The 25,306-nt window shown below is 52.9% G+C and overlaps 1 protein-coding gene across 6 annotated transcripts in view; it reads right to left on the bottom strand.

The window, feature by feature from the left end:
- TNS1 (tensin 1) overlaps nt 1-25,306 on the bottom strand; it is a 207,976-nt gene that overhangs the window by 40,052 nt on the left and 142,618 nt on the right. For 4 of the 6 annotated variants that reach the window (XM_061148780.1, XM_061148781.1, XM_061148785.1 and 1 more), the window contains 2 exons: nt 8,166-9,740; nt 1,677-1,763 (listed from right to left, as the gene is read on the bottom strand). In XM_061148780.1, the coding sequence (XP_061004763.1) occupies nt 1,677-1,763; nt 8,166-9,740 (1,662 nt within the window). The remainder of the gene's footprint in view (nt 1-1,676; nt 1,764-8,165; nt 9,741-25,306) is intronic. The other 2 variants (XM_061148782.1, XM_061148783.1) reach the window with 1 other exon arrangement.

Below are 25,306 nucleotides of genomic sequence, written 5' to 3'. Positions count from 1 at the left end.
GCTCCAAGGCTCCCCTGAAGTGGCCTGGACCCGAGGTCAAGAATCTCCTTCATCTCACACACACATACACACACACACACACACACACACACACACACACACACAATTCTAGAGGCTGTCACCCTAACACACATCAATACACCTGATTCATAGATACAGCGTGGCTGCCCACCACCCCGGCATCCGTGGACAAATGTCCTTGTGCCAGCTTCATCACATGCCTCTTCTACAACCCCCGGACTGGCCACTTCCACCCTCACAGACCCAGCTCTTCTCTCCAGCCTTCCATTTTCCAAAAGACTGGATTCCTCAGCTCCAGGTGGCAGGGCTGGGTGTCCGACTGCTTGCCTGGGGCTCCGGAAGCGAGGGGATCCGGGAGGCCACCTGCTGGGGCCAGGGCACCAGAAAGCCACACGGCAATCACACTAGCTAACAGCCCCAGGGCAAGCCATGCCAGCTCCCCTCAGGACAGGCCCACCCCCAGAACTGCCCCAAACCCCAGGCCCAGCTGGACACTGCACTCCCCACCACTGGGCCGAAAAGAAGATGGAGGGACAGGAGAGGCGAACAGGGAGCGATTCTGCTACAGCCATCTCCCTGTAGACCATGGACTGGGAGAAGGAGGGCCCTGAAAGCACCAGATATTGCCCCTGGGAGTCAACAGCTCCCTCCACCCGCTAAGCCTTTTCCCAGAGCTACTTAAGGCCACTACATGGGATAAACCCGTGCATACCGTCTTTTCCCTGACCTGGGCTTCTGGCTTCCAAGGAGCTGGGATGGGATGAGGGGATTCCCTCCCCAGAGCTAAAAGTCTAAGGGCTTGGATGTCCAGCTGGGGCAGAGGATGCCAGTGGACCACATCACTCTAAAATAGAGCAGCGTGACTCTGGATGGAAGGGCCACCATATTGGAGAACATCAAGTCATCAAGCTAAAGGCACATGGCCAGGCTACAATCCTTCATTTGTCACGCTGCAAGAGTGAGCTCTGAGCAATTCAGAGACTTGCCCGGGAGTGTCACAGAGGTGGTCACAGGCAGAGCCAGGACCACACCCAGGGCTTCTGACTCTTGGCCATGGGTCCTAGGATCAGAGATTCAGGATGAATCAGAGGGGGGTGCCCTGCCCCACTGTGTGCTGTACTCCATAATGGACAGAGCAGCAGGTGCCGGGGTACCACTCTGCGTCTTGTGCCCGCTGGTCCATGCTGAGCATGGCCTGGCTCCTGCAGAGGCTCTGACCAGGACAGCCAGGGTGATCTAAGAGCCAAGGCAGCTGGAGAGCTGGGCTGTCCCGAACCCTCACTAAGCGCCTTTGTTGCAAAGACCTGCATGCCCACAAGGAGCCTAAAACTTGGTCCAGTCACCCCAGACCCTGTTCCCAGCAGGGAAGGCCAAGGCTGGAAGCATCAGGCCATGTCCATGCAGAAAGTGGGAGCACTCGCTCATGCAGAGAGGAGGGAGGCAGAAGGGAGCAAGGACAGAGGCAGTCAGAAAAGAAACGGGGGCAAAGAGAAGAAAGAGATGGAAAGGAGAGAACAGAAGAAGGAAAGGAGGGAACACAAGGAGGAGATGGGAAATGAGGAGGTGGAAGAAAGTGGGCAAAGTTTGGAAGGGAGGAGAGAGAAAAGGGGAGCTAGGGTGAGTCATGAAAGGAGGGGAGGGGGAGAGGAACCAACCAGAGAGAGAGGAAGATCGGAGCCGGTGGAGAGGAGGGTGCCAGGAGCTGACTCTCTGCCCAGTGCCCTGCAGCCTGGCATTGTACGCTGCCCACCCCCATCCCAGGGAGCCGGCAGGGGGGAGGCAAGCAGCGTGGGTTGGGGGGGGAGCGAGGGAGCGGGAAGAGGAGGACACCAGGCAAGGAAGGAAACACGCCCAGGCACAGGGGACAGATGGACACGGGACACACGAAGAACGCCAGGGACCAGGCATTTCACAAGACGAAAACAAAACAAAAACAAAGAAAAAAATCAATATTAGTTGGTGTTCTGAGTCTAGAACCTGGCCACATACTTGAGGGAGGTGGGCAGGGTGTCAGAAGAAGAAGAGAGGGTGGATCCTGGGTCTCACTTCTCCAAAGGACAGGTGGACGTTCTGCGGTCCAGTAGGACACCACTCACCTCTCTCTTTCCTAACCCCAGCGTGGAGCAGGAGGGTGCCAGCCTGGGACCAGGAGATTTCAATCCTTTGGCTCCACATCTCATCCACCCTCATGGTCAGCATGTCCCCATTCCAGGACCTCTCTCCTCTCATGGTCATCTCCCGCCCCCTGGATTCAGCAGTGACCCCACCAGTCTCAGTCCAAGGGTCATCTCCCCAAGCATCAGGGCATTCCTCGGCCCTTTATTCTTCCATCACACCCTCCTTAGTAATCTTCTTCCACAGGAGCCGCTTAGGAGCCACTTCAACTCCAAGGTCAGCACCCTAATTCAGTCCCCATCACCTAGGTCAGCCAATAAGCTCCTAGCATCTCCCAGCCCAAACTGCTGGGCACCACTGAAAAGTCCTTAAGAGGAGCCTGCCTGGATGCGCTGTAAGGAACTGTGATGTCTTTTTCTTCAACCCAGCTGACTCCAATCCATCTCACACCCCAGGGGCTGCACAGTGGCCAGTATCACTTCTTTCTGGCTTCCAGAGAGCCATACCTTTTGAGTTTTCTCTACTTCAAAAGCTGCTCCATATCAGTTTTTTCTTTTTTTTTTTTAACTGGTTCCTCCTCATGTCTCAAGGCTCCAAAACTCAATCCCAGGACCTACTCTCTGTCTGTGCTCACCTCCTTGGTAAGATCATGCAGTTTCTTACTTCACATGACATCATAGACTGATATCTTCCACATTCCCAAGCTCCAATCTCTCCCCCACTAAACTCTGAACCATCTTAAACACTTCTCAAATGTAACATGGCCAAAATCACACTTCTGATATCACCTCGAAGACTGCTCTTCCCACATTCTTCTCCATCTGAAAGAAGAGCAACTCCATCCTTTAGTTGCTCGAGCCAGAAACCTTGACTTTTCCTTCTCTCAGGAAGCTTTGCACTTGCTATTTTCTCTGGCACATTCCCTCCCTACCCAACAAAGTTTTTTCCCTGACCATCCAACTACCCCACCACCACCCTTTACCCTTCACTGGCATTTCACTGCACTTCACTGGCATTTCACTGGCATTTCACTGCTATGGCACTTATCACCGATCTGACAAATTACACGTGTATTTGCTTATTGGTTTATTGTCCATTTCCATCTCTTTAAAAAAAAAAAATCTTTATCTTTTTTGTTTACCACCATTTCTCCAGAGCCTAGGCTAACATGTAGCATAGACAAGGAGCACATGTTGAACGAATGACAGAATGGGCCTTGATCTCGTCTCCTTTTTCCATAATGAAATATAAAAACTGAGTTCTTAATTCAAGCTCTCAAAAGTTGACACCAATATTTCACTATATCTGTATCCATTCTCTATTCTTATTTCATGAAGAGGTACCTTACCTCCTCAGCTCAGATGTATGCTCAATTGTATCTGACTCTTTTCAATCCCATGGGCTGTAGCCTGCCAGGCTCCTCAGAGAATTCTGTCCACAGAATTCTCTAGGCAAGAATACTGGAGTGGGTTGCCATTTCCTACTCCAGACGATCTTCCTGACCCAGAGATCAAACCCGCATTTCTTACATCTCCTGCATTGGCAGGTGGATTCTTTACCAATTGTGCCACCTGGGAAACCCCTACCTTACCTCCTGGTTGAGCCTAAATTATCTACCCAGGTATCTACTCCTAAGCCTACCCCCTCTTTACCTCCAAAGAGACCTGTTCTATCAGTTTCTTTCTCACTCTCTTGTATCTTTCTCTTCTCACTCTTCCCTCCATACTCAACCTCCCACTCTTCCATCTCTAAAAACTCTCCTGGCTCCTATATTCACACAAAGAAGTTCTCAGTATCTTGCTACCCTCTTTAGCTGCCACCCTCTTCCCTTTTATCACAAAACCTTTCAAAAGGATACATGATGCACTATCTGCACTCTCTCATCTCTCACTCCTCAATCCCTCAGTCTGGCATTTGTCACCACCACTCTACTGAAAATATGCCTTTGAAAACCCCCGAGGCCACCTAATTGGCAAGCCCAGTGAATTTTCCTGAGTCTTCCTTTTCATGATCGTGCCACAGTGACATTGCTAACCTCCTGGGAACCCTTTACTATTCTGACTTCTATGATGACCCACTGTCTCGGGGTCTTCTCGCTGCCCTGAACATTCGTTCTCAAGGCCCTGCATGGCTTCCATTCCCACACGGCCATTTCATTCTAAGTTCTTTTCTCTCCATGCCTTCTGATATATAGAGATTTCATCCACGCCCAAAGCTTTAACCCTCATCTTTGTGAGGATGACTCCCAAATCATAGCTCCTTCTGCTCTTCCAGGTCCAATTCCAGATATCCGACTGCCTTCCATACATCTCTATCTGGAGTCTCCACTGTTACACAAATTCAACATAACCAACACTGAGATCTTCATCTTATACCAAACTGCTCCTCCTCTTAACTTCTGGCTTGTTAACAGAACGATCATTCTGTTTCTATTGATGGCGCCTCAGAATTATCTTTGATATCCCCCTCCTCTTCACTTACTACATCCAATCAACTTGTAAATGCGTTGGTTTTCATCCCACCACAGCATCCCTGCCCCCATCTCTTCTTTTTCATTTCCAAGGTCAGCACCCTAATTCAGTCCCCATCACCTAGGTCAGCCAATAAGCTCCTAGCATCTCCCAGCTCAAAGTCTCTCCCCTTTTGTATCCTTCCTCCCCAGACCCACCAGATACATCTTCCTAAACTACAGCTCTGATCATGGCATCCTTTCCTAAAACACAGTAATGGCTGCCTTCACTTCCACTAGCTAAGAGTCAAGCTTCTCTGTCTGGCATTTAAAACCAACCAGATGCAAGCCCCAAGCTCCAAGCCTTTCTTGACTCTCTATTACACAGCCTATCTGGCTCTCAATCCACTCCATTCTTCAAACACATCCTATGCTTTCCTAGCTTCATTATGAGCCTTCCTTTTCCAATAATCTCACCCATTTCAAAATCCTATCTTCCAAGGCTCTGTTTAAAATATATACGCAACACAGACCCTCCCCAGTCTCTCTAGCTGATAGTAATCCTTCTTTTTCCTTCATTCCCACAGAACTTTTCTTCATATTTCTCTTATTACAAATAACTTCATTTTAAAGTTCTAGTTCTTTTTCCCCTTACTAAACTCTAGACTCCTTAAGGATAAGATCCACATTTGATTTGCAACATGCATTGAAATCTCTACCTTTAAAGACACCTGAGATCAGTCCAGGCCCAGAATCAGGATCATATGAAAACCTGATTGGACTCAACAACTCTGACTCTTATTTCTTTTTCGTGTCTTATTGCACTGGCTAGGATATCCAATACAATGTTAAATGATTGCGGTGATAACAATCATCTTTATTTTATCCCTGGTGTAATGGGACTGCTTCTAATGTTACACAAGAAAGTGTGATATGTGCTACAGGTTTCTGGTATCTACTCTTTATCAAGTTAAGAAAACTACTCTAAAATTCTCTGAGAGCTAAGTTGAAATAAGACTTAAGTAGTCATTGGATCAAAATGGCATGAACCAAGGACACAGAATTGAAGTACAGAGGACAGCCAAGGAGGAAAAGGCAGACCTGAGGGTGAAAAGCCAGAAGAAACTAGATCATATTCACGACCATATAGAGGTTCTCCTCAGATCTGAGCTTCCTAGGTTACTCATGTGGAAGCTTATACTCCAGCTCCTTGCAGAAGAATACAGAATAAGAAGAAAGAAGTAGTGCTGAAAGTCTATCCCTTGGCTCCTAGACTGTTTTACAAATTAATCCTGCTGGTGCATCTTTATCTACACAAGCACTGCAGATATCCTGAAGGGCTACTGAAGAAGTTGTGCAAGCAAGATCTGCTGACCTAAGAAATACTGGTGATGACAGGGCATGGACCAAAGAGACATTTTGAAGCCCTAGGGACCAAATATAACTGTCCCTTCTATACATCTTAGCCCTTTTCCTGATGGAGTCACTTAGAGCTGGTGGAGGAGATGACAGCAGGGTTGGGGGACACAGATACTGTACCAATAATATCCCTCCATCCCTATGACTTCTTGGCAGCCAAAACCTGAGCAGCTACAGGATATGGAGGTTGACAGGCAAGACGTCTGAAACTTGTAGGAGAGAAAAGGCTTAGCGGAGAGCCACTGTAAGATGGACATCTTTGTGGGGCCATTAAAGTATGGCTTCCTCTTGAGCTACACGGAAGGGTTCTGGGAGGGGAAGGAAATTCATCCTACCCTCTTTAGATACTTCATACTTCTCTTCTCATATTATAAATAACTTCATTTTAAAGTTCTAGTTCTTTTTTCCCCCTTACTAAACTCTAGACTCTTTAAGGATAAGATCCACATCTGATTTCCAAAATGCATTGAAATCTCTACCTCTAGAGACACCTGAGAACAGTCCAGTCACAGAGTCAGGGTAAATTTCTTTGGATACTGCCCATCATTAGAATCACTAGACTAGTGTGTCACTATTCCTCAGGCCACCACCCCAACTCTGTAAAATATTGAGACAGCCCATTCCTTTCCCTTCAACAAAACCAGGAAGAAAATGGTTTCTACTGACAAACCAAGTATTCCTTATCTTACTGGCCCAGATGTGGACAAAAATAGAAGATGGCGGTCCCTTGGGGACCACCTCATGGAGCATTTTGCCCCTCAGGTTATAGAGCTACTCATCTTATCCTTTGGCCCTTGGATAAAGCTGATGATGTGTTGCTAGACCAGATGTCCAGAGAAGGTGAAGCCCTTGATTGCCAATTTTTATAGTGTGCATACTGCCATTATGGCCAATTTCAAGTTACCCATAGTTGAACTGGGGGCTGTGTTCTGCTCTGAAGTACAGAAGCAGGGCATCCCTGCCCCCCATATCCTGGATTCAGCCCAAAAGTCAACTGGCCTGGCCCCAGCTCCCTTCTTAAACCCACTGCCCATCCCCAAGAAGGGCGTCTCCCTCCTTGCAGCTGGCATGCTGACTCAGCTTCCCCTAAATTTAGGAAAAGGAACAGAAGGCAGACTCAGCTGCCCAGACTCCTCTTCTGACCTCCCACCACCCTGTCATCTGAGGGGCTTGGCACAAGGTCCCCCTCACTCCAGGCTCTGGTCCACCCCTGCCTGGGCTTCACCTCTACAACAAAGCCAGCTCATAGGATTTCCCAGCCAGTTTAGCTATCCCCATGGAATGGTTATAGGCTTAGGCCAAAGTGAAGGTAGGGAGTCCTTCCTGTTCCTTGCAACATGGCCTGGACACTCTGCCATTTCTTGCCTCTTTATGTCCCCAGTAAACCTGTCTGGTTGCCCCACTCTCTCTCCTCTCTCCAGAAAGATAAGTCCATTCTCTGGTAGGAAAGACAGCTCTGTTTCTCAGTGCCTGTTTCCCACACTGGTCCTAAAGCAAGGACTAGAAGGACAGCTGAACAAGAAGGGGGATCTTGGCCTCCCTGGAGACATAAATATCCTGAGAGGACCCACTAGGGTTAAACACTCAGACAGAGTCCAAGGACTTTGGGGCACCCTCTCAGACATAGTTATGCCTCTGGGAGGGCCCAAAAGGGAACTGGAGGCCACAGAGGCCTCCCTTCCACCTTCTCCACTACAGGTAGCTACAGTGAGCATCTCATCTCTGCTGAGAAAAATCTGTACTCCAATCCCAGAGTCACCACCTCCGAGAAGCTTTCCCTGATTGACCTAGGTGGTAAGCCTTACTTACCCAGGCTCTGGGGCTTTGGTCCCCATCTCTGTTGTAGCACACACTGCACTCTGTTAGAATAATCTGTCTGTGTACCTCTTTCCTCACTAGATTGAAAACTCGTGAGACACTGATCTTTGAACCACAAGGCCTGGCTTGGAGTCTAACAGGCACAGAATGCAGGAAGGGATGGGTGGCACGTAGGTTCCTAAAAGCCTCTTCCCCAGGCCAAAGTAGCACTCACTGATGCATGAGAGCTGTGCCTGCACGATGGCTGTGCCTCCCCCCGGCAAAGCCAACCAAGGCCAAAGAGGGAAGGTGTGGCGGGAATAAAGAGGGGACACCCAGCACTCACAGCCCCTGAGGCTCTTACCTGCCACCCGGTGGGCCACCAGCCCCTCCAAGTTCAATGGTTCCTCCTCTGGAGTTCGGGATGGGTCTGAAGTCACCTCCTTTGGTGGGAGCTGAGGCTGAGTGGTGAGGCCAGGGAGAGAGGCTGGGGGCTGCTGAGGCCCCAGAGAGCTCTGGGTAGTTGGAAGGAAGGCAGACGGGGAGGAGGTGGCCGGGCTCTTTGGACAGTAACTCTGGTTGGGCCCAGTCGGACACGGCTGATAATCATAAGGTGAGTAAGGCCTGCCAGTGGGAACGGACTCCAGGGAGGCCCGGGGGGCTGGCTCAGGGGTTCCCAAGGAATGCCCACTGGGGATGTAGCCAGATCTGGACTGGGTCAGTGGGTGGGACTGGCAGGAGGAGCCAGAGAAGGGCTGGGAGGAGAGTGGAGAAGCCCCCGGCCAGGCCCCAGGCACACTCTGGGACTTGTGTAGGGGGGCGCCCGCCGTGGCTGGCTCCAGATCGAGCATCAGCATGTTGAGGGCCTCGATGGATTGCTCGATCTCCTGCCGGGAGGCCGCGCGCGGGAACTCGGGGAGGCCAGACACGGGGGGCTCTGCCAGTGGCTGGGGGCTGGGCCTGCTGAGCCCGAGGCTCTCCAAGTGGGCTCTTTCCTGTTGGCGAGGAGGTGGGCGAGGCTGCTGCTGCTGCTGCTGCTGCTGCCAGGAATTCAGGCCCCTCTGCACAGCCTCCCGGCTGCTCCCACCACGGGCTGGAGCTGGGGGCAGCTGGGGCTCCGTTTCAGGAAAGGACTGAGAGCGGAACATACCGTTGGGGTCATGGCCATAGTGGGAGGTGGTCGCCGACTGTGGCCAGGCTGGGTGGGGTCCCTCCCGCTGGTAGCCAGCTAAACCCTCCTGTGCTGAGTAGGAGGGTCTCATGGGGGCTGTGTGGCCAGCCTGGGCAGGCACCACCCGGCTGGCAGACTCATAGGGGTAGCCCCCACCGTTGACCATAGGTTCCATGGGGTAGGGCTTGTCCAGACCGTTGGTCAGTGGGGAGAGGGCCTCCGGGTAGCCACCCTCACTGGTGTTGGTGACCCCATCCAGGGAGGACAGGGTGCCCATGCTGCCCACACTGTGCCCATCCTGGTTGGGCAGCTCATCGTCCAGAATGTCCGTCTCCCGCTCGGACGCTAAGGCCCCGCCATTGACGTGAACCTGGGCCGGGACGATGTGGCGGCCAGAGGAAGGCGCGGCAGGGCCTCCCACTGGGCGGGACCGGAGATGCTGAGGGTGGTACATGGCGCCTTGCTTCTCCCGCTCCAAGCCGAAGCCACTGAGCAGGCGGTCCAGCTCGCGCTTCTCCTCGGGACTCAGGGCAGCAGGGGCACTGGCGGGGCCGGGGGCAGGCTCATCGGTCTTGTCTGTCTTGGTGGAGGCTGTGGAGTTGCCCGAGTCGCTGCTCACGGAGAGGGTGTGCTCCACGTGATTGGGGGTGGCAGACAGCACGGGCCGCGTGGCGTTGACAGCCCCGGTGCTGCCGTGCAAGGAGTCTTTCTTCTTCACCTTGGCATACAGGCTTCCGTCCAGGGGTCCCTGGGTATGGCCCACAACCTCTACAAGAGAGGGACCAGAGGAGAGACGGAGAGCAGACGTCAGTGGGAGGTGGGACATCCTCCATTCTCCCCAGGAAAGCAACTGAGAGCTTCCCTTCCCTGGATCCCCAAGGGGAATCCATGGAGAGCAGAACATACAACTGGGGTCATGGCCACAGTGGGAGGCGGTCGCTGACTGTGGCCAGGCTGGGCGGGGTCCCTCCCGGGGTCCCTCCCACTGGGGTCCCTCCCCGCACCGGTAGCCAGCTAAACCCTCCTGTGCAGAGTAGGAGGGTCACATGGGGGCTGTGTGGCCAGCCTGGGCAGGCACTGCCCAGCTGGCAGACTCATAGGGGTATTCCCCCACTGTGTACCACCTTCAGCATCTCCAAAGGGAATCCTCTCAACCCTCAGAGATAAGGCCGAAGTGGCAGGAAGGACAAAAGGACCTCTTCCCAGGGCTTCTAAGCAGAGCCTCGCCAGCACCCATGGTCAGACCAGGCAGCGGAGCCCCAGATTAGTCAGGAGACCTGGGGGCAAGACGCCCCAGTTCAAAGCCTGGTTCTGGCATTACACTCAGTTCCCAAAGACCCAGAGGGGCTGGGCCAGGCTGGAGCTCAGTAAAGCCAGCAGGACGGGTGTTAGAGAGAACAGTTTCCCTCTGGATGCCAGGGTCCATGGGGGTTCTGGAAAGGAGCTTCAGGGGCCAGGAGTAGAGGGAACATCTTAGGGATGGAGAACACAAAGGCAGAGGTCTTCATCAGGGAGGGGTGACCCTGTGTCATTTCATCTGCAGATACTCTGGGGGGCCCCGTGAGCAATACTTTCTCTGAAAGGAAAAAGTGAGCGCTGGGTGGCGGGAGGCCAAAGGGCTGACTCAGGAGTGAAGAACTTCCCCGCCCAGAGGAACTCTGATTTCACACCCTGTACAGTCAGCAGCCCAGCTTCCAGCCTACACACACACACACCCCTCCCCTTCCCCCACTCCAAGCAGGCCCCCAACTGGCAAGAAAAGAAAGCCCCCTCCCAAACACGGGAGAGACTCCAGCCCAGACACCAACAGTCACACACAGAAAACCAGACACAAAGACGTCCAGAGACACACTCTCCCACCAGAAATCACCCAAATCAAACACCCAGACACAGGCTCTCGTGGAGTACACCCGACAGGCACCCCCAGTCAGAAAGAGCAAGTGTGGATACAAACACACAAATACTAATGTTGACAGCTAACATGCAGGGAACACCTTGCTACATTTACACATACATTATTTCTAATCCTGTGAGTGGGGGCTGTTATGCCTATTTTAAAGATGGAGAAACTGAGACTCTGAAAGGTAGAACCATGTGTTTGCAGACATATAGTGCCTGGTAGGGCTTCCCAGGTGGTGCTACTGGTAAAGAGCCCACCTGCCCGTGCAGGAGATGTAAGAGATGCGGGTTCGATCCCTGGGTCAGGAAGATCCCCTGGAGGAGGGCACGGCAACCCACTCCAGCATTCTTGCCTGGAGAATCCCCATGGACAGAGGAGCCTGGCGGCTACAGTCCATGGGGTCACAAAGAGTCATACGCAACTGAACAACTGCATGCATGCACGCAGTACCCGGTAAAGCTGGGATTTTAAGTCAGAACTAATTTAAAATTTAAAATAAAAGTAAATTAAACCAGAACTTTGAAGACCACACAACTTTTTTATTATTTTACACTGTTTTATCTCACACACACAAACACACCCTTAGGAAAAAACACACAAAAAAGCAGCAATACCCCCAAAATAAGTACTTAAACTTAAAGCCACAAACATTTCAGAAAATACAAGCTCCTACCATGCCCAAGGACTAGCCCTCAGGCCAGAAGTGGCAACCTCTAAAAATAAACACTCATACAGAAGCCCACGGCCAAAAACAAGTGATCAGACAACCGCAAAACAGGAACATCCTGATCAACATACACACACACAAACCACAGGCCAGCCAAATGACGTCACCCGAGCCCTAGCGCTGAGATGCTCGATGAGGCCCATCGTGCACACACACCCCCTGGGGGCTGGAGGCGCTGCCCGTTCACGTAACTCTCCAGAAGCATCTCTCTGTCCTCAGTTCTCCCCGGGGCTTTGGGACCTCAGTAAGCAGCAGGCCCCAAGTGACACTGGGCCAGAGTGCTGCCACAGCCGAAGGCTCATGGGGATGGCGCTGGTCTGAACTAAATTGGGGTTTCAGCTGAGAAAGGTCTAATTCTCCAACAGCCTGCCCCTAGCGCTACTGAGACGCAGCCGTGCACGTGTTGCCTCTCCCGACTCGCCTGGCATCATCCCTGCTGTTGTTGTTGTTTAGTCGCTCAGTTGTGTCCGACTCTTCGCAATCTCATGGACTGCAGCCTGCCAGGCTCCTCTGTCCATGAGATTCTCCAGGCAAAAACACTAGAGCAGGTGGCCAGTTCCTCCTCCAGAGGGTCTTCCTGACCCAGGGAATGAACTCGTGTCTCCTACATTGGCAGGCAGGTTCTTTACCACTGCGCCACCTGGTAAGCCCTGGATCATCCCTAACGGGGCCAAAATGCAGTTGAGAGGCTGCCCCTCATGCCCTGTCCTTCCAAAGAACCGGACTCCATGCTACACTCACAAAACAGAGGCTCCGCTGGCTGTTCCCAGAGGAGAAAAGTATTACAGACAGAAGGTTCTCATCCACTCAGATCTTGGTGGGGAAGGGGCAGGGGCGGGGGAAGGGAAGGTTCCCACAAGGATGGGCCCCTCACATCACTTACTGGGAATCTGAAGAGCTGTGCTTCCTTCTCACCTGGAAAGGAAAGCTGCTGGCCCCTTCCTGGGCCCTGGCCCCACTCTGCAGCCCACATTGTGAGATGACAGAGTATTCCTCCTGGACTAGGGATCTCTTCCATTCCCCAAAACCCCTAATCTCCCAGGTCCATGCGTACCCAGTCCAGGAAGTGGAGAGAGGAGTGAAAGGTGAGGTGCCCCATGGCCTCCCATTTACACTCAGAAGGCAACAAGACCCCCTGGGTGCAAACCAGTGCAGGCCTGAGTGCCCCTTCCTCCTAGGAGAAAGCACACCCACTCCAGGATCTCCCTAGGGTCCACCAAAGAAGAGTTTTTGGCAAGAGAGATAAGAAAGCATCTCCCAAGACAGAAAGGGAGAATTCACACTGATCACCAATACCCGATATCTTGGCTCATCTGGGCCAACCCCACTCTCCATCGACTTTGAAAATGCCAATATTAAACTTCTTCTGTCATGTCATTTACCCCAACGTGGGCTACTGTTTGCAGGAACAACAACAGGATAATAACTGCCAGGCCACTGGGGCTCAGCAAGAAAATCAAAGAAGTAGAAACTGTTTAATTGAATCCTATTTGCTAAGCACAAATGGAAATGTCTATTTCTGTCCTCAAAGAAGGGGCCGGCTGCTCCTGACGCCCAGGGCTGGCAGCACGCGCCAGGCGGTTCTACATTTTCAATGGGTCGTCTTCCTTTTCAAATTAAGAGAGGACACCAGGCCTGTCCCAGGTCTGTCAGCCCCTGGGAGGGTTCGACTGAAACCCTAGCGCCCCACCAGCATGACCCATGAGGCACAAACACCTGCTGCTCCCATTGGAGACGAAGGAAAGTGCCCGCGTCCCCCATGCCACACAACACGCTCACCACCCCCTTCTCCCCATCGACCACGGCCACATTAAGAGCTATTTACCAGGACCACAAGGAGCCGGAACATGTCGGTTTCAATCTATTAAGGCAGGAAGGGCAAAAGAGAGACACAGCCAGAGCAAAGAGGGGGAGTGAAATAGTGGGGGAGGAGGAGAGGGAACTGGAGTGGTGAGGGAAGATAGCTTCAAGGCTCTCAAGCTAGGGAGCCACCAGATGCATCTTCAAGTCCCAGCAGCTGTCATGGGTGTGACCGATTCAGGTAAAACCATCTCAGAGGAGAGGGAGTTGGACCCCCAGTGGGAGGGGACAGGGGATAAGGGAGGGACCTGTCCGGATGGGCCCATGGGTGTTGAGATGGGTGACAATGGGGCAGAAGGGGGAAACACAAGGTATGGGTATGGGCAGCCCAGAGTAGGGAGATCGCCCAGGTCCCCAGCCCGGACCAGACTGGACTTCCTGCCCACTTCTCTAGGGAAGTGAAGTCCACAGTCTCTTCCAGGCCCTGCTTGTTTTGTCTGACCACACCTCGCTCTTCCCAGCAGCTGCTCCAAGCCCTGGGCTCCACCCTCAACACTGAGCTCGGTTGCACCAAGGGGCCCCTGTTTCACGGAGGCCGTAATTCAGATGTGCGTGTCATGCTTCTGGAAAGATCTGAGGAAAATCCCAAGCTGACTTGGACATGGACTACTCCCTACTCCCCAGGCTCCCTCCAGTGAACAGCGGGAGCTCGAGCGGGGCTGGAAGCACAGAACAGGCCAGTCCCCTGGAAAGGAAAGACGCGTCCATCCGTTGTGCTTCAAAAGGAACAAAAGAAATCAACATAGGATGCTAAGGTGATAAAAGAGTTTGGACAGTTGTCTGATTCTGATGTTCATAAGAATGTCCTCTGAGAATTGTTTAAAAAAAAAAAAAAAACACATAGATTCCAGGGCCTTATCTCCAAAGATTTTCACTCATAGATCTAGGGCAGGACCAAGAATCAGCAGTTAAACTAGCTTCCAGGGGCTCTGGGTCACCTCTTGAGTAACCTTGACCCAGGTGGTTAGCGTTTGGAGCCCTGAGGTTAAGGACCTTTGCTTCTCTCACTAATGTTAAGTGGGGAGAGGTCATTTGTTTAGATGTCGGGGCAGACAGGCCAACCAGGAAAGAGAAAGGATGCCAGCCTAGTGGACTGCAGGAAAGTGATTCAGCGAAGAGAGATCCCCTCCATGTCCCACAACAGGCCTGCTGTGCACCATGAGTGATTTATTAAGGTCTTCAGGATGGGGCCCTTCATGATAAGAAGTCCTTTGGGTCCACATCCAGCAGAAGAACAATTCATTAAAAGACATTACCCAGAGCAGTGATGACCAACCAACGTGGAGGAAAATCAATGCGCTGCCAACAGGAAGGGGCACGGTGCCCACCCCAGACGCAGGCAGTTTAGAGGCAGGCGGGGGCCCCAGCAAGCCGAGAGGACTCTCAGCACCTTAAACGTGGGAATGAGGCATCAGAAACCATGTGTGTCAGGGAGGGAGGTGGGCTCTGACAAACTCTGAGGCTTGGCCAGGAGGTAGCCAGGGGAGCAAGTTCTGGGCACGTTAACCCTTTTGCTGCAACCTCTTCCCCAGCCACGGGAGAGGGTGGGCCGGGACTGGGGCTGGGGCTGTTGAGAAGCGGCACATGAATGCCAGAAGAAGGGTCCCAGGGAGGCCAGAGGGATGTGATTCCGTAGAAAAAGCAGAGGAGAAGCAGCCCCTCCCTCCTCACCCCTGCACCAAACACACCCATCACCCAGAAGGATGGCCTCCATCTTAATAGCTAACTCAGCTAATTCAACCACTTAAACCATGCGGAGCCTGGCCTCCAGCCCATCAGGTGAAGATTCAGATGCTTACTGGTAGGTTTGCCGAGTGACAAGATTCAGGAACTGAGCACCTTGACCTGGGCGTGAAACCTCCGGGCACACTAACCTCTCTTGTCTCCATTTCATACCTCTCATCGCCCACAAAGTAAGGCCCAATCCCCCTCCCTCCTCATACATGCAGACCTTTTATCATCTGGCCCCTGCCTGCCTTTTGAAGCCTCATCTTCACTGTCCTCAATACTCTGACCACGCCCCATTCTACTCTTACTATTTATAAGCTCGAATATGCTGTTCGCTCTCCTAAAAGTCCCTTCCCTACCCTGCTCCCACAACTATCAACCTCCCTGGCAAACCTCTTCTTCCTCCTGGAGGCTCAGTTTGAACCTCTCTGGGAAGCCTCCCTCAGCCTTCCCCCTTTCCTACAGTCCTCCAGACCCAGATAAACTTTTTAATGTTCCCACTGCCCTGTTCCCATGACTGTAACACTGGTCACACCAGACATTCATTAATTTTGCCCATGCTTGTCTTCCCCACTAAACTCCTTGAGGAAGGCCTTTACCTCTTTCCCTCAATCCTCCAGTACCTAGTTCCCAGACAGTACAATTCATAATGTGGTGTATGTGAAGACAGCACAGAATTCAATGCACTGCTCACGTGGTTATACAGGGTGACCTTACAGAGTGCAGGGTCTGGTACACATTAGATGTTCCATCAGTGCTTCTTGCAGGACATTCATGCTCAGACACTCAGTCCTGTCTGTCGGTTTGCGACCCCATGGCCTACAGCCTGCCAGGCTCCGCTGCTCATGGAATTCTCCAGGCAAGAATGCTGGAGTGGGTAGCCATTCACTCCTCCAAGGGATCTTTCTGACCCAGGGATCGAACCTGGGTCTCCTGCATTGCAGGCAGATTCTTTACCATCTGAGAAACCAATGCATGACATTAAAGTTTGATATACTCCTGTAAGCCACTGAGATGCTCTTCTTTCACTGCTATCCAGAGAAGAGGAAAATTAGGGATTCAAGGTGGACCCCAAGCTTCCCTGAATGGGAAGAGACACATTGCCACCAAAATATCATGAGAGGGGTGTTCTACAGAACTGGTGGCATAGGCTGCACCCATGGAGGTCCCTGCAATTGGCTGAGTCATAGCCCACCCGACAGCATTCCTCACTGGACTCCTCAGTCACACTCCGGCCCCGTCCAGGGGACATTCACTTTCTTAAACAAGAACCCCTGGGGGTATCTGATGAATTACCCCCCAAAACACACAAACACAAACTCTGCACATCATTTCAGGGGGTGATGTGCACCCCAGAGTCCACACACGGTTCTTAAATTAAGACATATGCCTATGACAGTTAGGGTGCTGCTTCTGGGGGGGTCCATCCCCGTCATCTGGACTTCTGTGGGGAACACCAGGCTCCATCCAGGAGAAACGGGAGGACACACAGAAAAGGCAAACCTTCCAGCGGGAGGAGCCAGAGAAGGAGCCCCCAGCCCAGAGCAACACGCCGAGCCATAGCCGCCCCAGGGCAGGTGTGTGAGTGACGAAGGGCTGACGGCGGAGAGGGCTGCGGGAAACCTCAGCCCCGTGGCTCAAGTGTGGCCTCCTGCGGCCCTTCTGGGACAGCGCTGGCCTCCACCCAGGCTGACCGCTGCGCCCACCCCACCCGGACACACACACACAACCCCTCAGAGCCAGCCAAGGCCTGAGGCCACCCTTTGTTCAAAACAGCTTGCAGAGAGTTCTGGAACTTTCCTACATGGGAATGGGCTTCCTCAGGGGATCTGAAGAGCTTCAGAACTGGGGCTGAAGAGAAGTCCCGAGTCTCTGAAGGGGAACCACAGAGAGGAGTCCCGGCCTCTGAGAGACAAAGAGGGCAGGCGACAGGTGCAGCCCAAGGGACGCAGGTTCACCCTGGGAAGAGCCCACAGTGCCACAGTGACAAGCGCTGGCGGCAGGGACGGAGGAGTCCGGGCGGGCAAACAGACACCTGTCTTTCTTCTCCTCTAGCAGCCCTCACAGGGAACCTACTGCACTTTCCGGGAGTGGAGAGCAGAGGACAAGCTTCTTCCCAGGGCTTCTATCCCTCTTCTCACAGGTGGCTCTGGCCCCTGCACAAGGGACCTCACCAAGGTCACCCCAAACCTGCCTCTGTGGACCCAGGGAGGAGCCACAACTGGCCGCCACCCGCCAGAGCTGCTGAGGTAAGAAAGAACGAGCAAGGCGCTAAGCCCCGCATCCAAAGGCAGTCCCATCCGAATTTCAGAAGATGGAGAAAGCCAGCATTCAGGCAGAAATGGAAACCAGAGCCCCCCTCCCACCAGCGCTACTGCCCCACGGCTCTCAGCCAGCGCTCAGAGGCAGTGGAACGGAGGTCTGAGAGGGACCAAGCAAGTCGGCTGAGCCAAGAGAGCATTTTAAAAGCCAGGAGATCTGGGGAGCTGAAGGGCCTCGAAGGCTCAATAAATCCACAGTCAACCCCTCATTTGTTCCACAGGCTCTGGGAAACCCCCAAGGTCACCCTGAGCAGAGGGCATACAGACACGCCTGCCTGCCTGCCTGCCTCCAAGTTGAATGCTCTTCCCTCTAATGGCACTTCAAGGTGAAGATGGCCGGAGGAGCCTGGTGGGGCAGGGGGTACGCTACAGCTGGGACTGTGGCCTAAGAACCTCACCATGTAAGACACGGGGCTTGGTCAAGCGGTGATGACAGACGTGTCCCCAGGCCCTCCTCAGGAAGGACCCACACTCTTTACACAGATACCATCTTAACTTGAATTCCTCCAGAGAGAGGGAGTAGGGACAGAAAACTTCCTGGTGGCCTTTATTTCAGACCCGAGGGACCCGGGCCTGGAAAGTGAGTGACCTGCCCCTGTCACAGGCCCGCCCACTCCTGCGAGGTGAATGTGAACTTGCCGGGCCAGCCTCCTGACTCCAGCCTGGCCTCTGGCTCCCACGCCAGGCACTAGGGGCAGAGCCTGGCACTCCCACTCCCCGCCCCCGGCCTGTTCAGGCAGCGGCTATCACAGGCACACTCTGGACGGTAAAAATAGCTCCCGAGCCCACAACAACACAGGTCCCTCTCTGCCAGGCCAAGGCACCCGCCTGGACACTCACAGATCAGATCCCTGGCTAGGGGGACTGTCGAGCCGCCAAGAGTCCTGGCAAAGTTGGGAGAAAGCCATGAATGGCAGCCCACAGGAGGCCAGTGGGGGAATGGTCAGCTCTGGGGTGGGGAGGGTGCCTCAAAGTTCAGGTCACAGAACTGGGGAGTGGGGGGTGCTGTCCTGAGTAAGCGGGAATGTTTCAGGGGTTAGTCAACGCCTCCACCACATGCCCTCTGCCCACCCCATTCTCTTCCACCGTGAACCATTACCCCAAAGAGCGAGGCCGGCTCAGACACACTGCCCCCCGCTCCTACGTACGCAGCCACCCCTCAGATCTGAGGTGGCAGCTCCTCCGTGTCCCAGGGCAGCGAGTCCAGGAGGGAGGTGGCCAGGTCGGCTCCATCTGCTCCCAAAGGCAGCACACTGCTGGCCGCAGCCCCCACAGAGCCACACGCCCTTCCCGAGTCCAGGTCCACCGCAGATCCCGGCCCCCGGGGCCCAGAAGCTGCCCACCACCCTCTCCCCAGGCCCAGCAAGGAGCCACACAAGGACACACACAGGAGAAACACCTGCCCAGCAGACACTTACCCTCTGGACAGAGAGGCAGCGAGGGAAGGGAAAAGACGTGCTCTGAAGTGCCCCCTCGTCCCTCAAGTTTCAAATAATTCCTCCATGGCTGCAGCTCCCACGACCGCCGCCGGTCTGTGTCCTACTCAGGCTCCCTCGGACTGTCAGGGGTGGGAGGAGCAAGTGCCGCCTGCCTGCCCATAGACACACACACACACACACACACACACACACACACACACACACACACACCCCCTCCCTCCGGCTCTCACTCACTCTCTCCCCCTCTCCGCTCAGCTCGCTCTGCCTCACTCTGGCTTGTAGGAAGCCAGTGGGATAAAACTCTGTCTGTAATTTCAGCCAGCTGGGTCCCCAGGGCTTCACTTATCATCCTGTAGCTATGCAGCTCTCGAATGACATCACAGTGGCTTCCCAAGCCCTCCACACAGAGTGAGAAGTGGCCGGGCCAGCCCGGCTCCAGCCCTGGCTCCATCCTAGTCCAGCAACGGCCCCAGCCCACTCCTGGCCCAGCACAGCCCAGCATAGCCCCAGCACCACCCCGGCCCAGCCCCAGTCCCAAACCCACTGTGGCCCCAGGACCCAAAGAAGAAGTGGTAGCAAAACGGCTGGGATGTGAAGTACTAGGGTGAGAGTTCCTATGAGGGTATTGAGATTTATTTCCCCAAATTTTTCCACATTTTTTTCCCATTCTCAGCAAATGAAAGGCAGAACAGATGACAACAATTTTCCAGCTGCTGAACAATAAGGTGGAAGTCTTTTTTTCCTCTCTCCCCCTCCATCCCACCCGTCCTCCCACCTCCACAGGGCAGAGTCTAGGAGCCAGGACACTTCCTTGGCTTACAAAAGGGGGAAAAAAACCCATGAGCTCCTGGATTTCCCAGAGGTGACCACGGGGCCTGAATGGAGGGACTGGGGTATCACTCAGGCAGGCTGCTAGGAGGGGGAAAGGAGCCCCAAAGTGAGGTTCTCAGTGCAAAGCTTTGGCTTCTGGCCCAGGAACCACGACCATCGTTGAAACCTGACTTTGACAAGGCCAGTGGATGTCTGGTCAAGGATACTGATCTGCCAGGCCACCTGAGAGGCCTCCAGGTGACTGGTCATTCGTATTCAGTTTGTTCCCACCTGTGACCACCACGAATGGCAGAAAGGACAACTTTCTGGAATAATCAGTGACATCTCCCCTCACACCCAGGCACCCAGATCCAAAACAGCCCCCTCAGAAGCCAAAGGTGCTCTCCAAAGTCCCCACCACCGTCCTGATGTGCCCTTAAAAGTACCAGCAGTCCCTGACAGCAGGATGCCAAAGCCCACCTCTTATCTGCACATCAATTGAATGTACCAAACCCACGCCCACAGGCCAGGGATTTGCAGCCAGGCCAGTGGGGGCTGCAGGGCCTGGTGTCCCCTTGCCAGATCCCTGGTGAGTTTGCCACTCTAAAGTGCCTCTACAGCCTCCCCATGCTGATGCCCAGACCCTTTACTGCCAGGTCAGGCACTGCAGGCCCAGGAGGGAGAGCCAAAATAGATGCAGGCCACTTACTTCTCCCTTTTCAGAGCAGACGGCTCATCCCTAGTCCCCTCCCCATTGTCAGCATCACTGGCTGCACTGGTTGTATTACTAAAGGCATGTTTTCCAGAAACCGGGAGGTGACAGGCCTCATAGGTCAGAGAGCCCTCATGAGTTGTCTCTTGCTTCAGAGTGATAAAAACCACTGGTAGCAAGAGCTGAGCATAAAGAAGGAAAGTAAGTGGAAGAACAAAAATGGTGCCCTTTGCCCTGTACTCTGTCCCAGCCCTATCCTAACAGCGTCTTCACTGAGGAGATGAGGAGGCCCCCAGCCCAGGGATGAAGACTTCACAGTAACCATCAAGAATGAGGCCGAGAGAAGAGGGGTTTCATGCCCCAGGCTCCAAACTGGGGGCAGAAGGATTTCCAGTCTCCTCAGCACAGTCGTAAGATGACAATTTGGACAAACTACTGCAATTATCCTGCTTATCTCCACAGAACCTTCTAGAACTAACGGACAAACTAGGCTCTTGAAAGGATTACAGTCAACCAGTCCACCCTCTCACCCCTTCCCCACAACAGTGTTAACCTAGATTTTATCTGCATACACGCTTCACCTTTATCTGCACACCTGAGCCCCATCAATAGTATCATTTTATAAGATTTTGTAAAATTTTGAAAATAAATGTAACTTCAAGTAGCTCGAGGCATCAATATCCATGATATCACAGATTTGGTGTGAAAGCTATATACTTCCTCCTCTAATACGCATTAAAATAAATACACCTAAAATAATTTCATATATAATTACCAGTCTGGCCCATACTTTGGAAACATCATCATACAACAATCTCTTGTGAGTAGCAATCTGATCCTATGGTTCCCTGGTACCATCCAGGGACTAACTGCACCAGAAGCCGAATTGTCAGGGGTGAAGGTGAAAGTGAAAGTCGCTCAGTCGTGTCCAACTCTTTGCGACCCCATGGACTGTAGCCCACCAGGCTCCTCTGTCCGTGGAATTCTCCAGGCAAGAATACTGGAGTGGGTTGCCGTTCCCTTCTCCAGGGGATCTTCCCAACCCAAGGATCAAACCCAGGTCTCCGGCACTGCAGGCAGATTCTTTACCATCTGGGCCACCAGGGAAGCCCATTGTCAGGGGTAGGGCCTGGGAATCGGTATTGTAAAACACTCTCCAGTTGAGCATGCAAGGCAGACAGGTTTGGGAAAAAAAAAAAAAGTCCTAGCTATACTAAACTGTTTTCAGTTATAAGGATCTTACTATCTACCCCCCAAAGCCCATTGCATCATGAGGTGGCTCTAACAGGTTTTAGCTACTTAACTTTTCCACTAAGTTCGTGGTACCCAATGGGGTGGCTCAGACAAGCCAAATCTTTGCACACGAGAGCTTCAGACACTGAATGTGATGTGCACATCCTCCTGAGTCTCTCCTTTGACAGACAATCCTCCCCACTCCTGCCCTCAAAGCCCCTGAGTCCGCCCTACCTCCCTCTGCTTCTCCTCACCACCTGAGCACTTGCTACCAGAGGTTTTTTATCACTCTGAAGCAAGGGACAACCCATGTGACCTATGAGAGGCACCACTATCGCCTCCCAGCTTCTGGAACACATGCCTTTAGTAATACAACCTAAAATTAAACCCAGCCCTTCTGATTTGTCTCACTTCAGCATCTGCCAGGAACACAGTGACCAGGAACAAAGGCTTAGGGATCATGTAGACACTGACTTAAATACAGACACTATTACTTAACTAGCTTAGTGCAGCCCTGGGCCAATTACTTAATTTTTTGAGTTTCAGTTTCTTTATAAAATTAGTATCTCAGAGAGTATTGTAAAGATCGATACAATGTATGTAAAGTGCTCAGCACAGCAGAAAAGCACACAGCGGTGCTCGCAATGAGGCACCACATATAAACAAGCACCACTCCGACATCCGCTTTTCAGTCCTCCTTCCCTACCCAGCCCCACCCTGAATAGCACCTCGGTGACCCGAGCTCACTCAGCCCAGATGAAATACTCCCAATGCTTAAGCTTCAGGACATATCATTTGGCCTGTCCTTTCTCTGCTCAAAACTCATGGCAACGAGTGTCCAGCAAAGAGAAGAGTCTCACAAAATGGCCCACACTCTGAGAATGTGATGTTGCTCAATCAACAAACTCTGGAACCGTCGTGGCATCTGTTACTACCAACAGGATGCCCGAAAATGCCACCCTGTCTCCCACCTCCAGAGACAGCTTCAACACCAAGCACCACAAGGAAGGAGGGATGGCAACTGTCCAGATCTGGCTTTTTGCTCTTTCTCTTAAGGAATAAAATGGGGCTTCCCTGGTGGCCCAGTGGTTAAGAATCCAGCTTGCAATCCAAGGGACATCAGTTCTATCCCTGGTCTGGGAAGATCCCGCATGCCTTGGGACAACTAAGCCTGTGTTTCCCAACCACTGAGCCTGCACTCTGGAGCCCATGAGCCACAATTACTGCGCCTGTGTGCAACAACTACTGAAGTCTGCATGCCTAGAGCCTGGGATCCACAAGAGAAGTCTCTGCAATGAGAAGCCCGTGCGCTGCAACTAGAGAGTAGCCCCCGCTCACTGCAACTAGAGAAAAGCCCTCACACAGCAATGAAGACCCAGGATAATGGAAAAAAAAAAAGAATTTTTTTTTTAAAGTAGCAAAATGGTTGAGTGCTCTGGTTTCCCAGCAGCCTGATCCTCGAATGGAAGCAGGAAGCAGAAAAGAGCATCTTCGAGGAAGGAATACCTCACGCCCTCCCTAGTGGGAGACGTAAGGTTTCAGAGACAGAGGCTGAAGGGACACCTAGACAGTGGTCCTCCCTGGGGTGGTGTGCTCCCCAGGGAACATGTGAAAATGGCTGGAAATTCTTGAGTTGTCACATCCAGAAGAAATCCTATTGCATCCAGTGGGTAGAGATGCTGCTAAACATCCTCCAACACACAGAACGGGCCCATGTCAACGGTGCCACAGCCAAGACTGGCTGAGCCAGAGTGAGGGCAGAGGGAGTCTGGGGAAACAGAGTTCAGGATTGACTCGGGAGTCCTGGGTCCCAAACCCAGGGGGCCGCTAACTCACCACGAGACCTTGGCCAAGTCATTTCCTGAGCCTCAGTTTCCAAAGGGGTAAGATGGGAGATAAGAGCAAGATGAGCTTTGAACTCTCAGACTTCTGGTTCTAAGCAGAACACAAGGAGGAGAGAGGCCTGGACTTTTCAGGGGATGTGGTGTGAAGGTCTGGGGGAGAGGGAGGAAGGACTCTGCGGAGAGGCCATTGCCTGGGCCAGGTGCGGGGTATAGCCCAGAAACAAGTCTCAGCGCACCCCACAGGACTTCTTCCCTGCCTTCCAGCACAGCACGGCCCCAGTTTTCCAAGGCCTCCACACAGTCCCCCAGGAAGGCGGCGGACAGGGCCAGGTTCAGAAACATGTTCCCTGAGAGTCGGGCAGGAGCCTCAGCGCCTGAGAACCACTCAGGAAGGGAATCGCCAACTCCCAGGCAGACGACTGAGCTGGACAAGGGTCAAGGTAGATCCACTCACCTCCCTCCTGCCTCCCCCACTTGGATCTCCTCCCAGGGCCTCGACACCATCTCGGTAGCAGTCCTCACTTGGGAAGGATGGCGGGAGAGTGGGGAGTGGGACGTGGGGCTTGGGGAGCCAGGAAGGATGAGACAGCACAACAGAACAGGGTGGGCGAGTTGTTACTGTGTGCTAGCAGTTAATGGATGTTTTCCTGTTTGCTTCGACAACTGCCCTTCAAGGTAGATCCTTGATAGAGAGATCGGAGGCTTTGAGGCTGTGGCTTGCTCAAGATTACATTGCCAGTCTGACTCTGACGCTTAAGCTCTTCCTGTTTCCCAGAGAGGAAGGAGGAAGGAAGAGAAAGATGGGCAAAGAGTGAGAGTTTGGAGGATCCGATGGGATGAAGGGAGTAGACAGTGACGATCAAATCACAACACTGGTTTAGAGCAACCAGACCCAAACCACAACATCCAAGTGGGTGCTGTCCTCATCGAAGTGGCTCCTGGGAATTTTAGCCATTTACCCGAATGATGCTGTCAGGGTTCAAGGCATTTCTGGTAACTCGTAGGGAACTGCCCCAGCGTTGGTTCACAAGTGACACAAGGAACCCATCTCTGTACTTGGGGTCAATCCCATGTCAGTGGTACTTAACAGGCCCATTTAAGTACCTCACATAAGTACTGGTGACCAGATTGGTCATATTTTATAAAGACAGCTCCCCTCACTCTGTGGGGGTGTGCAGTGGCAGGGAGATCAGTGGGGTTCCATGCATGAGTGATGGGTGTGTACAGGGGGCTCTCTGTGGTTCTGTTTTTGAGAGGATGTGGGAATGGGGATGGAAGGGGGCTCTGGGTGGGGTCTCTGCTTGCTTTCCCAAATGGGTCCCTCTGCACTCACGAGTACAAGGAGGCTCAGTAGGCATCTCTGTGGGGGTCTCCCAATACTCGTGTCATAGCTCACACACATGAGCAGGTGTGGGTCAGAAGCAGGAAGGCCCTGATGAAGAGGAACAAGCTGGGAGTGACCTTCCTGACCCACAGAAGAGACAGCACCACGGGGCACAGGCCTGGACAGGAGCCAGGGCCCCACCCCAGGCTGCTTTCATCCTTGTAAAGAGCGCCTGCCTGATTCTCCAAGGCTGTCAAGCAGTACACAGGCAGAGGGTGGGCAGAGAGGCAGAAAGGGAGAAGGAAGGATCTGAGAAGCTTTGCACTTTCATAACAAAATCTGATCTCACTGCCCCTGGAGAAGGAGAACAAACATCAAAGAACACTTTGCTGCTAACAGTTTTTTAAGCAATCAAAGCAACACCAGGCGAAAGTCT

This window comes from Dama dama, chromosome 8, assembly GCF_033118175.1.
Source record: "Dama dama isolate Ldn47 chromosome 8, ASM3311817v1, whole genome shotgun sequence".
Lineage (NCBI taxonomy): Eukaryota > Metazoa > Chordata > Mammalia > Artiodactyla > Cervidae > Dama > Dama dama.
The sequence above is the reverse complement of the archived record's forward strand: the minus strand, read 5'-3'. Positions and strand labels throughout refer to the sequence as shown.